Here is an 18,009-nt window from a genome sequence, read left to right as displayed (position 1 = left end):
AACTCAAATCAGAGTTAGTCAGTTGCCGACTGAACAGATTCCCGTGAACTAGTCTTTTAATTAGTTCCTCTAGGTGCGGATCCGATAACATAGGGCTGGCACTCCTCACGCCTGCCTAGCATCAATCGTGCTGGCCGATCCGTACACTAGTCTTTTATTTAATTCCTCTACTTCCTTTAGGTCCGGATCCGATAACATATGGCTGGCACTCACCGCTGCGTAGCATGGATCGCGCTGGCCGATCTGTACGTAAACTAGACTTTTATTTAGTTCCTCTAGTTCCTTTAGATCCAGGTCCGATAACATACGGCTGGCACTCCCCACTTCTGCCTAGCATCGGACTACGCGCGCTGGCCGATCCGCCGCCGTCGTATATTATTATATATCAGTCACAGTCTCGATCCCGGAATAGGTCCTGAGGAACTAGTTCTTTGAGAAACCAGGAACTAGTTCCTTTCATTCCGGGGTCGGAATAGTTCGTTAAAACGAGTTCGTTCACGAACTACACACCTCTACTCTTTGGTACACCAACAACACTAGTGATAGACAGCCTCAGACCACAAATGGTACACTGGGGTGGTGAGGCCTTCTTAAATATTCCTCCTTGCTCCTTGATATGATGGCCAAAGATAATGCAACAAACAACAATGCCCCGCCTTAGCAAAGATTTGCTGGCCTAAGCAACGAAGTAAACGCTCGCTCCATCAAATGGCATCAATGGAGGCGTTTCTGGACCTTCACTTCTTCACATAGTGATCCAATCTCTATGTGAAGGGGAATAAGACAGAAACAGGACACTTAAAGATGGGGAATTTCATCGGGGGACCTCTACTCTAAATTAAATCAGACTGAATGACCTCCCTTGACCACAAACCATTCGAGATGAATAAAATAGATCAAGGAATGTGGACCCCTAATATTACGAAAAAGAATCATTCTTTGAAGTCCGGGCTACTATATGTTTACACCCAGTATATTATATTTAGATCATAGAGAAACCGTGGTTATAATACTTACATATTCGACCCATACTAAGGGCACTACAGTGTTACTGAATTTTTCTATACTGCTGGTGAATCCACGCATATTGTTCATTTTCAGATTGATTTGGGATCGTGCTTTGCCCTCTAGTGGAATACCAGTTTTCTAAAACAATAATATATTTTATAAGCCTTTGTTGCAAGGATTATTGTTTAAAGAAAAATAACGGTTACAATTATTAAACTATTTAAAAATAGCGATACCAATTATATTTTTAATTACGTAATCGAGAACGCCATTTTTAAATTCATTGTTGCCAACAATGGACATATTCGGCGCCGGGCTGACTAACTGGAATTTAAATTTCCCGCTAGCGATTCAGGTGGTAGCTCTGCCATAAAAAATGTCAAGTTGCCACATTTATTTATTTATTTCCTGACATTGTCGTTCGTTTTGACACTTTACATTTGTATCACAAGTTTTTGGTTTAAATGAATTGTGTTGATACTTTAAGCTTAAGATTGTGGGATAGTTTAAGCTTAAATTTTTTTACTAACAGGGTGGGTCAAATTCGACGCTTTTAAATGGAAACACCCTTTTCTATAGGAGATAGACAAAAACTAATATGGGTGTCTGGAGCTAAATTTTTGTCAAAAACAAGATGGTGAAAACCGCATATCGATATCTGTTACCGTTTCGGAGTTACGGGGTGTTTTTCAAAAATATGCATTTTTAACAAATCGCTGTAACTTTTTTGCTATGGAAAATTTTGTATTTTTATGAAAACATTTCCACAGCTTCCTTTCACGTAGAATTTAATGGTTTAAGTATAATTTTTTTAAAATTAATAATTTAAGAATTATCAACAGAAAATTTGATTTTTTATATGAGACACCCTGTATATTTTTAATTTATTGAAAATAATTTAAAATTATCTTTCCAAAAATATAACACACTTGATATTTTGCTCGATTCCTCTTCGAGATATAGAGTATATAAAAATACGCCCGCTTTAAATAAGTAGGCTTTGAACGTCACCGGCTGTAATGCAAAAAAATTCTAGCTGTGAGCATTAAGCATCAATTAAAACGAAAATAATATAAGAGATGCAGAATTTTATAACAATTTAAAATATATTTAACCAACATCAACACATTTAAACTATGCCTAATAACAATAAAAACAAATAGCAAACCAAGACATGAGAGTTTGCTACAGGTGTTCGACATATCGACCGTCTTCTTTTATGGACAGACGGGACAGTTTTTGAACATTTCTCGCGGAATTCATTAACTCAGTGGAGGCGAAAGATACCCTCTCATAACTGCTAAGTATTTTTAATTCTTGTCTAGATTATACGGAAGAATAAGGAACCTTTATTCTTCCGCAAATATATCCATAGGATTAGATCCATGAGCACTAAGTCAGGCGACCTCGACGGCCAACGGCTGGGATCTTGGTTAGCTATCCAATTATTCTTGAAAATGGCTGCAAAAATTTGCTGATAACTTCAGCGTTCAGAGGCGGTGCGTCGTCTTGCCGGAAAAATATGTTTTCGAGTTCCATTAGGGGCATATCAATAAGGGGTCCAAAGCCTACTAGTTAAAAGTGGCGAACTTTTAAAAATTCTGTATTTCGAAGGGGATTATAACAAAATATCAAGTGTGCTATATTTTTGGAAAGGTAATTTTAAATTCTTTTCAGTTAATTAAAAATATAAAGGGTGTCCTAAATAAAAAATCAATTTTTTTGTTGATAACTCTTAAATTATTAATTTAAAAAAAAAATATACTTGAGCCATTAAATTCTACGTAAAAAGGTGCTTTGGAAATATTTTCATAGAAATATAAAATTTTCCATAGCAAAAAAGTTACAGCTATTTTTTAAAAATGCACATTTTTGAAAAACACCGCGTAACTCCGAAACGGTAGCAGATATTGATGTGCGGTTTTCACTATCATGTTTTTGATGAAAATTGAGCTCCAGACACCGATACTAGTTTTCGTCTATTTTCTATAGAAAAGGGTGTTTCCATTTAAAAACGTCGAATTTGACCCACCCACTAACAGACCTTGCAGTCGAACATTATTCTTTTTAAAACCTCTTTTAGTGCGAAGTGTTGAAGATAGCTTAATAGCCGTTGCGAAAAACTCATCGCAGCCTTATTAGAATATTTTGAACGGGAATGCGGTAGTAATGGCCCTTTATGTCCCTTAAGCGCTGTTAAGGAGGTGAGTTTTGTTGATGTAAATAATAACTGTTTATATATTTATAATTAATTTATTTTTGTTTCCTAAAATATTTTGATTAAAAGAAAATATGTAAAAGTGGGCAACGCTGTGCGGGTCAACCTTAATCACGTAACTAAAACTTTATTTGCTTTCATCTACAGGGTGAGTTTCCTACGATGTTCTCTATGGGTATCTCGGAAACTACTGGAGTTAGAGAGTCGGTTAAATGGGCAAAGAATTGCAGTTTTATGGGGTCATAAATATGCGCCTTTCAGATTTTTGAATTAGGTCATGGTTTATTAGATATTTCGAAAAAAACAAATTTTGGCTGTTTTAAAAATTGTCCCTAATTCCATTATAATCCATTTTAGACAAAAAGTTTTCAGATAAAAGTTGTAGATAATCACATCCCTAATGAGTTTGTGTTCTCCGATTTTTTCTAAAGCCTGTCATTTTTGACATATGACACAAACATATGTTTTTTTAAATGGAAACCATAGTTGGCCATGGCTTCATAAAAAGCGCAATTTTTTAAGCTTTTCAGCGATATAAGCTATAATATGCTTTTTTCACAAAATTACTGAGTTGTAGCCAATTCTTATCTTTCTTGACTAATTTCACTTAGTGAGCCATGGAAACAAGTTCAATCGTCGTTGCTCTCAGAAATGTGGAACTGTCACATCCAAATTTTGTAAATTAAAGTAAAGAAAAATTACAAAAAATTATTTTCAAAAGTTACTGAATTATAGTCAATTCTTATCTAATTTCTCTTAGTTGGCATGGTGCTCTTATTTTGTTATGATTTATAACTTATAAAAAGACAAAATATATTATTAAACGGCTTTTTACAATTTACATTACACAAATAAAAACCTAAAAAAATAGTATCACTACATAGTACACTTTCAGTTATTTTAGAAAATTTTCAAAAAATCCGCCATTGTTTTGAGTACATAAATGCATCTTATTAAAACTGAATTTCTAGCTATTGTCACAGAACGACCGGTCGACTTAATTAAACTTCTCCTGTACCGCCTCTTCGAGTGCTCAATTCATAAGTTCTTTTGTAAACCTTGTTAATCATACCGCATAAAAAAAAATCTTAAAATGGATAGGTCAAGTGATCGAGGAGGTCCAAGGAATTGGTCCACCTCTTTCTATCCCTGAGTGTACATTTCAGCGATATAAGCTATAATATGCTTTTTTCACAAAATTACTGAGTTATAGCCAATTCTTATCTTTCTTGACTAATTTCACTTAGTGAGCCATGGAAACAAGTTCAATCGTCGTTGCTCTCAGAAATGTGGAACTGTCACATCCAAATTTTGTAAATTAAAGTAAAGAAAAATTACAAAAATTTATTGTCAAAAGTTACTGAATTATAGTCAATTCTTATCTAATTTCTCTTAGTTGGCATGGTGCTCTTATTTTGTTATGATTTATAACTTATAAAAAGACAAAATATATTATTAAACGGCTTTTTACAATTTACATTACACAAATAAAAACTTAAAAAAATAGTATCACTACATAATACACTTTCAGTTATTTTAGAAAATTTTCAAAAATTCCGCCATTGTTTTGAGTACATAAATGCATCTTATTAAAACTGAATTTCTAGCTATTATCACAGAACGACCGGTCGACTTAATTAAACTTCTCCTGTACCGCCTCTTCGAGTGCTCATAAGTTCTTTTGTAAACCTTGTTAATCATACCGCATAAAAAAAATCTTAAAATGGATAGGTCAAGTGATCGAGGAGGTCCAAGGAATTGGTCCATCTCTTTCTATCCCTGAGTGTACATAATTATTATGTAAATAATTTATAACAGTTCTATCATTGTGTGGGGGAGGGGGGTGTCATAATAAAGTCATGTTGGAACGACTCTATTAATGCGCGAGTATCTCAATTTAACTTTTCTAACATGTCTTGAAAATCGTTCTCTAAAAAGAACGTAAGTAACGTCCACCGGTCAACGTATCCTCGAAACTGTATGGCCAAGAAAAGTTAAACCAATAATCCTATACGCTTTTCTTCATTTGCAAAATTCATATTTACAATTTTTGTTTATTTTAATTTACAAAGCTTGGATGTGACAGTTTCACATTTGTGAGAGCAACGACGATTGCACTTGTTTCCATGGCTAACTAAGTGAAATTAGTCAAGAAAGATAAAAATTGGCTATAACTCAGTAAGTTTGTGAAAAAAAACATATTATAGCTTATATCACTGAAAAGCTTAAAAAATGGCGTTTTTTATGAGGCCATGGCCAACTATGGTTTCCATTTAAAAAAACATATGTTTGTGTCATATATCAAAAATGACAGGCTTTAGAAAAAATTGGAGAACACAAACTCATTAGGGATATGATTATCTACAACTTTTATCTGAAAACTTTTTGTCTAAAATAGATTATAATGGAATTAGGAACAATTTTTAAAATAGCCAAAATTTGTTTTTTTCGAAATATCTAGTAAGCTATGAACTATTTCAAAAATCTGAAAGGCGCATATTTATGACCCCACAAAACTGCAATTCTTTTCCCATTTAACCGACTCTCTATCTTCAGTAGTTTCCGAGATACCCATAGAGAACATCGTAGGAAACTCACCCTGTATATGTTGGAGGCAGATGCCGAATTCGGCCTATGTCCGAAATTATTAGACATATGGCGATTATAATTAAATATACCTATCCATATCCACAAAGTTACGCGGAAGAGTTTTGATTGCATTGGTTTCAACTTCTATGAGGAGGGTGTTAATCTTTTGTTGTTATATTATACCAAAAAAAGATTAACCCCCTCCGCAAAGAAGTTATATAAAGACTACTTATAACCACGAAGTTGCATGCATCTGGCAAGTTTAGTATGGACAAATCGATAATATGTCTAATTATTTCGGATATAGGCCAAATTCGGGATCTGCCTCCAACATATACATATAAAACATTACATTAGCTACTTACTGGTTCAATGAGTACAAATGACCCATGAGCTTCCTCGTTAGGGTTCATGCCGTCCACATAAGTCCTGATAACGTCATCTCCGTAGAGAAAGTGCGGGAAGCTCATAACCAATGGAAATCCTTAAAAAACATCAAAACCTGTATTATATTAATTATAATTTTTAACAATTTTTTTACCCCAATAACATGATGACACATCAGCAAGTCCATTGGGTAGTGGAGGGGTTCCTTTGTAACAATCTTTGTTATCTTCAAACTCAACTCTGCTATACGCCCAGTCCACAAATTTAAAGTTGTACGCTTTGATGCCATATTTACTATTTTCGTCTATCAAAATATCAAAAAAAAGTTTTTGATTACTGACTTACATTAATATATCAAATTGGATTATTTTAATGTACAGGGTGTCACACAAACTAATAATCACAGGATTTAATAAAAACTAACGTAGAAATAACTTTGAAAGTGATGTAATGTGCTTATCAATCAAACTTACTTCTCTGACTGCAGTCAAGAGTAATAAAGGGCCTTTATTGTCACGTTCTCGTTCAAAATAGTTTATCAGGGAAGCTACAAACTCTTTGCATCGACTGTTTAAATGCTTCGGCATATTTTCAACACACAATTTCAAGAAATGCAATACAAAAACTCGAAAATTTAGTTCTTAAAAGAACTGTTTGTGCTTAAAAGTACAATTTTTAAAATAGAAAACGAGAATTACTCGCAAAAATTCAACAATAACATGACATTATACAAAATAATGACTGACATTAGGATAATTGTCAAATAATAAACGACAACCTTGCTGAAAACGGCGCAATGTCACCAAAATAGCGATAATAAAATTCGGTTCAAACTAATTTTTGCAGCTTTAATCTAAAAAAAATATCTGTTACAATCATTTGCTCTATAAAGTAAAATGAAGAGCTGCTCGGTATCTTAAATTATACAACAAATTTAAACATTTTTGTCAAAATTTCATGTTTATAGACTTTAGTGTCAATATCGATATGATTGATGACGTGCCTCGGAAAATGTTTTGCAATTACAATATTTCCATTTTTTTTTCTAATTTTCTCTAAAACGGTATGGATATTTGGAAAAGTATAAACGGTATTATCCAATTTAGAACAAGCAAATTTTTTTAAGAAGAATGCATTTTTCTCAAAATGCCAATAATAAGAAAGTTTTTCCTCTTGTAAAGACAATCCGGGAACATACTGTATATCGTGGCAACTACCGTAATATCGAAAACTTGAACAAAATTAATTCAAAAATATATTCAGAGATTCGGCGGTAACAGCTTAAAAGCAATATATTTTAGACCCAAATAAAATTTTAATATTTGTGTGTGTGTATGAATATTTTAGTTCATACCATTTTATTTTTTTATTATCAAAATATTATATTCCCAAATAAAATTTTAATGTGTGTGTGTATAAATATTTTAGTTAATACCATTTTGAATTTTTTTTATAATCTATTATGGTGTACTAATAAGAAAATTATATATTTTACATATTGCAGTAAATAGTGAAAATATATAGAGTGTTATTTATTTTTGAGATAATAACATAACTTTAATTCATACCTTCAATGTTTTTTTGTAGAAAATCATACTAAGCCACTGTATTCTACGTAAAAAGTTCTACAAGAAACAGTTTCCACCCTATCGATACATTTCACTATAACAAAAATACGGGGTGTGTCTCAAAAGGTAAAATTTTCAAAAAGACCTGATGTAGCTCAGAAACGAAGAGACCTATCAAAATTTTGTTTACGGCATTTTCCGTTTGATAAAAAAGTGGGGGTTTGTGCAAACCGCATCCTCCTATCTTTACTGTATGATTTCAACCAAAATGGGACATACTGTACAGGATGTCCGAAATTTTACTTACTTGAATATCTTATATCAGCTAATTTGCAAACTGTTTTCCGCCAGTAAGTTAAATTGGTGTCTTTGGTGATCATTTGAGGATAGGAAAGTCCTTCTGAAGAATTCCTAAATTTTAATCGACATTTGCTGTCGGAAAAATGTGGTAAATATTCCGAACCATCGTAAGTGTCCACGGTGAAGAATTTTGAGTTTCCATGTTTGTTCCCGAAAAATACAGTGACGTTGTCTTTGAAGTCTCTGTATATCTGAAAGGAAAACAATTAAATAGATTATGTAATAAATTGAAACCAACTTTTTTATTTCACTAGTGAAAAGCTTTTTCAATTTGTTACTTTTTAACTATACGTGTTCCTATATCTAAAATAAATCGTTTTTAAATTATTTAAGATTTAGTTTTATTTTTCGGGTTTTTATCAAGTAGTCTATGACTTTAAACGTCAAGCGATGTAAAACAATATATCTGGCCATGTCATATTGTGACACTTTTTTAAAATTAGTCAGTATGTAGTCGATCGTCCTTTCCAAGCCAATTTTGCGACGTTTTTTTTTTTTGATCATATGTTATATTATTATTAATTATTAGATATTACTAAAAGAGTTATATTTTTATAAATACGCTTTACAAAGTTTTAGCAGCAGTATTTCTAATATACGATATTAAAAGAACTAGGCTGTATTCCTTTGCAAAACCAGGCGAACTAGACCGGTAAACTACGGTAAAGAGCGGTTTCTGAAAAACATCGGTTTGATACGGAACGGTTTGGTAAAATACTGGAAACGTTAAATGTTGACGTTTTCTAAATTTCTTATTTATTATAAAATTTATTTTTTATGTTTTTTTAATGTACCTGTTCCCCTCTTTTACGTTTGCTTCTTCTTTTCAATGGAGCTTAATATTGATTTTGAGTTTATTAATAAAGTACTTTACTAGTAAACTGTTAAACTCGTTAGACGGTGAAGATTTGCAGGTCCAATATTAAAACAGATCAATAATAAATAAACAAATCTAATCAATATTTATATTTTTAGAGCTTACAAAACATTCACGATTACTTGTTGTCTTGTTTTTCATGTTTTCTTTAAATGTTCCTTTAAAAACGGTTCTCACGTGGCGATTTTAATTGAACGATTTTTGTTGACCGACAAAAATCGCAAGCGATTTGCGTTCACACGGTTGAAATAACGATCGGACCGAATATGGTAGTTTCTCCAAAATGGCTCCAAATAAAGTAGTGCAAAGTACGTGAAATTAAAATTATTTAATTTGAGGAACTAAAAATAATATTAGAAAAGAGATATTTAGAAAAAAAGAAAATGTTGGGTGAGGAGTTGGATATCTAGGAGAGACCGACTAGGAGCATCACAGATGCTTTTAAAAGAGCTAGCAATCGAACATAAAGCTGGATACAAGAACTTTCTGCGTATGAGCGACAATTATTGCTCGAATCGCAGTATCTCCGGCATCTGTGTTTTTGTAAATAATAAGGGTTTGATTCCAGAGGCATTTGTGCTGCTGATAAAGATCTAGAAACTTGAAGGTTAAAGCGTCGTTCCATTTAAACCCCTTTTTAGACGAAGCCATTTTCCTCATGCACTAGATACTTATCACACACACAAAAAACGCCGTATGATCGAAAAAAAACGGCGTCCAGTTGGCTTGGAAATGACGATCGATGACATTCCCCAAATAATTTTACATATCAGCGATGTTCATTTCATAGCCATCGTTGACGCCGTTTTTTTTCGATCATACGGTACAAACAAAGATTAATCGCTTTCGAGTCGGTCTGGCTCGTCCTCACGTTCAACAAGATTCAACTCGCTCAAAAATTAAGCCGACTTGAAAGCAAAAGTTGACAGCCGGGTAACTTTTTATCGGTCAACAAAAGTTGATCAACTTTTATTGAAACAGTGTTCTCATGAAGGAATTATTGTTCTATTCGGAAGCGATTTTTAGTTGACCGATACAAATCGCCTCGTGAGAACCGTGCATAAGAAACAATGGCTGCGTGATAAGTTTATATGGCCCTAAAAAGTAATTCTATTTAGTTAATGAAATTTATTTACCTTTACTGCCTACCTCCATTGCTGTGGGATGTAAATATAAAATATTATTACAAATTTTAGAAATTAAATGAGAATTTCACTCGAACTTCCAATATTTGCTTGATTTCTGTCACATAAATGACATTGATTGACAAACAAAATCAGAAAAACCAGCCTTCTCGCGCTTGTTAGTTTGGTGACAGCATAGATAAAGGCACATGATACAAAGAATACAAGGTATGATATTGCGCAGGTTGGTCACTACGTCACAGGTGATAAACGGTACCATAGGTCGGCAATTTCAAATTGTCAAACAGATGACACAAAAAATGTGAAAATAATTTTTCAAATGTCAAGCTCCATGATTTGACATAACTTTTGGGGTTATGTCCTAATTCTTCCCTATTTTAGGTCTTTTTTTATTAGTGGCAATTGAACAATACGGATATTTTTTTTGTATGGCGTATGACGTCACAGGTGGTATGCGCAAACTTAACGAAATTGGAGCCGCTATCGATCATACCTTGTTTTCTTTGTACCATGATAAAGGCAATGGTGACAGTTATAACCGAATTTTTCAGGAACCGTGTTCCGTAATAAGAAAACTTTTAGGAAACCGATAAAAACGGAACCATAACCTAGGTAAGCAACGGAATACACCCTTAATTTTTGAAATAGATAGCCCACATGTCGTTTTTTTATTTCATAGTGACTGCGGTAATCATTTTGAAAACACCCCCGCTTAGAGGGTTGAAGATTTTGCAATAATTTTTGGGGCAAAAGTTGTCCCCCTCACAAACAAAATTGACGTGTTTTTGAATTTTCTGAAAAAAAATTACCCTGGCCGTTATGCCTTGCGGAACGTTTTCGATGGGCCACCCTGTATTTTTATCTCCATGTGAAACAATAATGTGCAAAAAATCTCCGATCTAGATATTGTAGTTCTCTAGGAACTTCTAATGCACACTCAGCGTGAGGCATCCTGTATATAACATAAATATCTATTACTCTAAATATTGGCAGGTTGCTAGAGATACACGATACACGCACATATAGTTCAATCTAAGTATATAATGCTACTTTTATGTGTTAATAGAATATAATTCAAATCAAATGATATAACTTACAGAAAACTTACTATTTGCATTATTCCAGTATTTTTAGTTGGTACTAGAGATGGTGCTATTTTTTCGGCAGCTTCCAAGATGGGATCCGTCATGTTCCAAAGGAAGTCGTGAATTGTGGTTTTTACAAAAGGCTGTGCTGAATATGTTCTCATCAACACGTTTATAGCGAATTTGAAAAACATAGTGGCATCATGGAAATATGCTGGTATAAGCTAAAAAATAAATAAATAAATAAATACATAGTACAGATTCTGTGTTTGGTTCTTTGTGAAACATCGCTGAAACATTATCGTTTTAATAAAACACGCTTTTAGATGTTTCAAGTTTAGTGAGAAAATTTAATAAGAATGAAAAAATTACGAAAAAATGTTAGTGTCTTCTTCGAAAGCGAATATCTCCACCAAATAAAAAGCTATCAAGATGAACCAAAAAACAAACTATCGAGAAAAGACACACCTAGAAAATAAAATAAATTTTAAATCCCTTGCTTTGGTAACATACTCCACAGGGCGTTTCAAACTTTCACCAACATATGAACATTTTGTTTTATCTTGTATAATTGACAGATTAATGTATTGTTATTTTACAAATGTTCTAAAACTCTGTATTTTGAAGAGGGAATGAGATAAATACCTACCAATACAGCCAAATTAGGAACAATGAGAGTTTCGTTTAAATTTATAGTGTTTAGTTCTGGTTCGTACGCAGCCGTCCTATTCGCTGTATACGTTAAAGTACCATTTTTGTTAAAAATCACGTTGCTATGTATTAATTTTTCTCTAAAAACAGTCAAAAAGTTAATTTCTAGTTTTTAAATAAAACCAAAATTGATCTCACCTGTATACAATGGGTCCTACTTCTTGAATGTTCAGTTTGCTGTCTGTTCCATTAAGAAATCTTTCTGAGTTCGTGACGTTAAAAATATGAACTCTGACAAGAACTTCATCGGGCGGTGTAAACCACCAGTCAAAGGGAGGTAGACCTAAAATTAAGAAAGAGATTGTTATCTAATCAGTTACCAGCAGGGTTGGCATGATTTAAATCATGATTTAAATCGTGATTTAAATCAAATGATTTTTTTAATTCTAATCATGTGATTTAAATAAAAAAAAATAATTTTATTAAAACTTTATCATCAATCAAAAAATAACTGTAAAAGTTATAAAAATGTGTCCTTGAAAACTATAAAAAATATTGCTATAAAAGATATAACAGATAATAAATCGAAAAGTAATTGTAAATGTTATAAAACTATATAAAAATATCTATTCATCAAATTAAATATTGGACAGATTTTTGAAGTAATTTCGTGTGAATCCATTAGACAGCTAAACGCAGGGATTTATTTTAAAATTTATGTATAAGTAACAAAAATTCGCTGTTCGAATACATATCATTCGCAGTCTAGTGCAGAACTAGGTTCTTCTGAAATAGAGACTATAATCATCTTCATTCCCGAGAATCTATAATCATTGTCAGGAAATATTTTGTTTTATATTTTTTTTGAAACGGTTGTATATTTTTCCAAATTCTTGCCGGCATTTTGATCTGCAGTAAGTATTTTACACTTTGACATTAGATAATACTAATTTCATTCTCGACTTGAGACTATTTCCGAACAATAGTGTATTGTTTATTAAAAGTAAAAATTATACTTTTTTGATGATGCTGTACTTTTGAAGGACCATTGTAAAGCTATTCCGACAAGGAATATGACACGACAAGGAAGCACAAAAAGTACATTTTTAATCTACATACTATTTTTTTAAAACATTACAAATCATTTTTTAATCAATTTCAAACATTGCAAATAATATAAACAGTAATCGAGCAACAATTTGTACACTGGTTGAATTTGACAATTTATATCAATTTAATAATATATTTTACTACTTTTGTGCTTAGGCGTAACAGTGCTTTACTTTTATACCTAGGCGTTAAAATGACAAAAATTAATACTTCAGAGACGTTTGAAAAAAAAATCCTTTTGATCTGAAGCGAGCGACTTTTTTGCGAAATATATTTGTGACCGATGTGGAAAAATGATAAACGCACCCTAGAATTATTAATCTTATCGATATCGGGAAGAGTTATAAAGATTTAGCCATTTTGGATAGGACTTTAATTGGAAATAAGTCCAAGTCATTTGGAAATCCGATTTAAATAAAAAAAATCTGATTTAAATCAAATAAATCTGATTTTTTTGTTTGTTTTTTAAATCATGATTTTTTCCAACCCTGGTTACCAGTCAACATTTATAGTGACAGTATCAATATTAGACATCTTTATTTCTATAATAATAATAATTATAATGCCTTGGCAATTGCACGCCAACATAAAATACTATATTTTTTAGTATATTGTTAAGATTTGCCTTAGTAATCGAAATAATAGATTATTCATTTATAAGTGTGGTGCTGTGCAGGGTATATTGAATTTGGGCAAATACTATTATACCTGGTATACAGGTTGTTAACTGGACAGTTACTTATAGGGAACAGAATGGCAACACTGCCTATTGAGAACGCATGCACTTATAGGGTTTTCTGCCGATTCGTCCCGTCGCGTCGCGTCGTCTATCGACGAGCGGGCCGAGGTTGCCATATTTCAACCATAAAGCTCTTGCCGCGAGTAATAAACAAATTAACAACCTGTCTACCCAAGTATACTTATTTTATTTAGATATTATAAAGGGAACCTGCAGGTCGCATAATGCTCAATGGAAAAAAATATGCTGGGAATAATAAAGACCGTAAAAGAACAGAATGGATATGACAAAAGACACAGGTAATAGATGTCATCCACAGAATCTAATCCCTGAAGTGGCAATGGGCAAGACATCTGGCAAGAAGGACGGACAACAGATGAAGCAGAAAAATTACAGCATGGTATCCACCAGGAATTAAGAGACCTAGAAGAAGCCCAAACCTGAGATGCGACCATGATATTAGGAAGCACACTTTGTGAAAATTGTGAGAGAGAATGATACACTTTGTAGTACGAGTAAAATTCTTTATATGTAGATTCACATTATTCTGATTTATTATTGTTTTAAATAGGCATTACTAAGCTGTACTTACCGGGTGTCATCTCCAATCTGATGCTTAGAAGAATTTGGAATGGTGTAAATATTAGGGTTATCATTCCAGACAATAAGGTGATTATACCAAATACCAGCAGACATGATATCTCTGTAAATAAAAAGAAAATAAGTCAATTAGAAAAAACTGTTTTGCTATTTGTATTTCTAATTTCAATTAATATCAGAAAACAATATATAAATAACTAAAAAGTGTGGCGCTACTGGCTGAATTTTTTTCTTGATTTAAGGAAGAAAAATCTTCGAGTTGTCATGGGATTTTTAACAGGACACTGTCCCAGTAAACACCTCAGTAGATTGAAGCTAAGAAACAACGGCGAATGCAAATTAAATGGGGAAAATGGGGAAACCCCAGAACACCTCATCACTGAGCGCGCCGAAACGACAACCATTCGTGCAATGAAGTTTCGTGCCTGTAAAATCGTCTCACATGCTGGCTTTTGTCAAAGCCTTGAAACTGTATGACGAGTTATAACTCGTTTAATATTTAATCTTAACTCAAAATAGACTGTAAAGTCGTGATGATGAACCCTACTCCTATACGTTCTACGTTCTACGTACTACGTTCCACGTTCCACGTTCTACGTTCTACGTTCTACGTTCTACGTTCTACGTTCTACGTTCTACGTTCTACGTTCTACGTTCTACGTTCTACGTTCTACGTTCTACGTTCTACGTTCTACGTTCTACGTTCTACGTTCTACGTTCTACGTTCTACGTTCTACGTCTACGTCTAATGCTCAATGGAAAAAAATATGCTGGGAATAATAAAGACCGTAAAAGAACAGAGTGGATATGATAAAAGACACAGGTAATAGATGTCATCCACAGAATCAAATCCCTGAAGTGGCAATGGGCAAGACATCTGGCAAGAAGGACCGACAACAGATGAAGCAGAAAAATTACAGCATGGTATGAGATGGGACCATGATTTTAGGAAGCACACTTTGTAAAAATTGTGAGAGAGAATGATACACATTGTAGTACGAGTAAAAAATGATCAACCCTACTCCTATACGTTCTACGTTCTACGTACTACGTCCCACGTTCCACGTTCTACGTTCTACGTTCTACGTTCTACGTTCCACGTTCCACGTTCCACGTTCCACGTTCCACGTTCCACGTTCCACGTTCTACGTTCCACGTTCTACGTTCTACGTTCTACGTTCTACGTTCTACGTCTACGTCTACGTCTACGTCTACGTCTACGTCTACGTCTACGTCTACGTCTACGTCTACGTCTACGTCTACGTCTACGTCTACGTCTACGTCTACGTCTACGTCTACGTCTACGTCTACGTCTACGTCTACGTCTACGTCTACGTCTACGTCTACGTCTACGTCTACGTCTACGTCTACGTCTACGTCTACGTCTACGTCTACGTCTACGTCTACGTCTACGTCTACGTCTACGTCTACGTCTACGTCTACGTCTACGTCTACGTCTACGTCTACGTCTACGTCTACGTCTACGTCTACGTCTACGTCTACGTCTACGTCTACGTCTACGTCTACGTCTACGTCTACGTCTACGTCTACGTCTACGTCTACGTCTACGTCTACGTCTACGTCTACGTCTACGTCTACGTCTACGTCTACGTCTACGTCTACGTCTACGTCTACGTCTACGTCTACGTCTACGTCTACGTCTACGTCTACGTCTACGTCTACGTCTACGTCTACGTCTACGTCTACGTCTACGTCTACGTCTACGTCTACGTCTACGTCTACGTCTACGTCTACGTCTACGTCTACGTCTACGTCTACGTCTACGTCTACGTCTACGTCTACGTCTACGTCTACGTCTACGTCTACGTCTACGTCTACGTCTACGTCTACGTCTACGTCTACGTCTACGTCTACGTCTACGTCTACGTCTACGTCTACGTCTACGTCTACGTCTACGTCTACGTCTACGTCTACGTCTACGTCTACGTCTACGTCTACGTCTACGATCTAAGCTCTACGCTCTACGCTCTACGCTCTACGTTCTACGTTCTACGTCTTAGGTCCTGCGTTCTACGTCCTACGTCCTACGTCCCACGTCCAAAAAAATTTTTTAATAAAATTTCGTGAACCACTGGATCTTTTCTGGATTTTCTTTCTTGTAAATTTAATCTACTATCTATGTTGCCATATTCATGCTCATAGGGGCAATGGCTGAAAACCTCATAGGCGTGTTTCTGGGGTTGAACTATACTACCAGTTAAAATACTTGCACTTATATTTCTGGGACACCCTGTATAGACATGTACAATGTCTAATGTCGCTATTGTGTTAATTACATTGTAGCCTTCACGCTTTTAGCAGAGGACTTACGTCTTGATTAATTTTGTTATTGTTACTAAGAAATATTTCTAAATGGGGTGATTGAAAATGACATTTATTCATATTTACAACTTTTCTATCTGTATAATAATTGAAAAAAAAACTTTTGTATATTTTAAAATCTAAGTAAGGCCAAACTTGAAAGTTTTTATTATGTTTGTTATTGAATTTGATAAAGTACTTATTGGCTAAGTAAATTAAAATAAATTTAAAACTAAACATAAAGTAAGCAACTGACCTAACTGGAAGTATCTTGCATTAAAGACCTGAAAATACATTTATTGTTTCAAGTTTTTTTTTCAGCCTATTGCAGTTAATTTGCATTATAACACTTCAGAGAGATTCTTTTATGTGACAAGATGTTATTTACAAAAGACGTTGTAAAGGTACTCGAGCAGAAGAACTGTTATTCCTGTTTGTCCAAACAGGGTACTTATTTATCCACGTTTTTTTGTATTTTTACAGGTCAGTTCAGATATACAATTCGGCTGCGTTCTTTTATAAACTCCGAAAGATATGTAATAAAAACATACTTGTGATTCTCCTTATACAGGGTGAGAATTCAAAGAGAAACAATCGTTCAAATTAAAGAACATACAGATTATTTAAAAAAATTGGTTAAGTGCGAGTCGGACTAGCGCACGAAAACATTAGACACTATACAGGGTGCTACAAATTCTAGGTACGAGCATTGGTGGGGCAAAGTTGCGCTTTGGGATGTTCACAAAGATGCCATCAAAAAAGTTTCAAAAATTTCAAGGATTGATAAGTTTTTAGTAAAAAACTGATTTTTTTGAAAATTCATTTTATTTTTTCCTGTCGTTACTTTTTAGAAAATCAAAAAACTAATTGCACATTCTCGTAGCCACTTTATTAGGGCTATCTGATAATATTTTTAGATTTTCAAATTAGGTTATAATTTTTGAGGTACAGAGGCGAACTTAATTTTTCTAAATACGGACCTGAATGAAGAAAATTATGGCATATTTGCATGCCGATTGGTGAAATGTCATATTTATTTATTTTAAAAGCCGTATGCAAAAGGGCAGACAAAAAGATCGTGGCTCAATCAGCTACAGACAGTTATCAAAAGCGCGATATTACTCTAGCGCTTTATACAGGGAACGCTGAAGGAAAAATATATTTATAATATACGATTATATTATAAATAAATTTTTTTATTATTTCAATAACGATTTTTTTGTCTGCTCTTTTGCATACGGCTTTTTAAATTAATTAACAATAAACATGACATTCCACCAACCGATATGTATGTATGCGATTATTTTCTTTTGTCAAAATTCTATGCCTCTTTCGCGTTGTCTGCCGGCA

The 18,009-nt window shown here is 33.8% G+C and overlaps 1 protein-coding gene across 1 annotated transcript in view; it reads right to left on the bottom strand.

Annotated features, from left to right (window-relative positions):
- LOC115888672 (scavenger receptor class B member 1-like) overlaps window positions 1-18,009 on the bottom strand; it is a 46,759-nt gene that overhangs the window by 3,942 nt on the left and 24,808 nt on the right. The window contains exons 2-9 of the mRNA XM_030908453.1: window positions 14,330-14,440; window positions 12,087-12,231; window positions 11,887-12,028; window positions 11,261-11,461; window positions 8,078-8,321; window positions 6,357-6,506; window positions 6,181-6,299; window positions 1,018-1,146 (exon numbers count right to left, since the gene is read on the bottom strand). Of these exons, the coding sequence (XP_030764313.1) occupies window positions 1,018-1,146; window positions 6,181-6,299; window positions 6,357-6,506; window positions 8,078-8,321; window positions 11,261-11,461; window positions 11,887-12,028; window positions 12,087-12,231; window positions 14,330-14,440 (1,241 nt within the window). The remainder of the gene's footprint in view (window positions 1-1,017; window positions 1,147-6,180; window positions 6,300-6,356; window positions 6,507-8,077; window positions 8,322-11,260; window positions 11,462-11,886; window positions 12,029-12,086; window positions 12,232-14,329; window positions 14,441-18,009) is intronic.

The sequence above is a fragment of the Sitophilus oryzae genome, unplaced genomic scaffold (assembly GCF_002938485.1).
Source record: "Sitophilus oryzae breed Bouriz unplaced genomic scaffold, Soryzae_2.0 scaffold_806_pilon_pilon, whole genome shotgun sequence".
Lineage (NCBI taxonomy): Eukaryota > Metazoa > Arthropoda > Insecta > Coleoptera > Curculionidae > Sitophilus > Sitophilus oryzae.
Note: the sequence above shows the minus strand (reverse complement) of the source record. Positions and strands in the feature narration are given on the sequence as shown.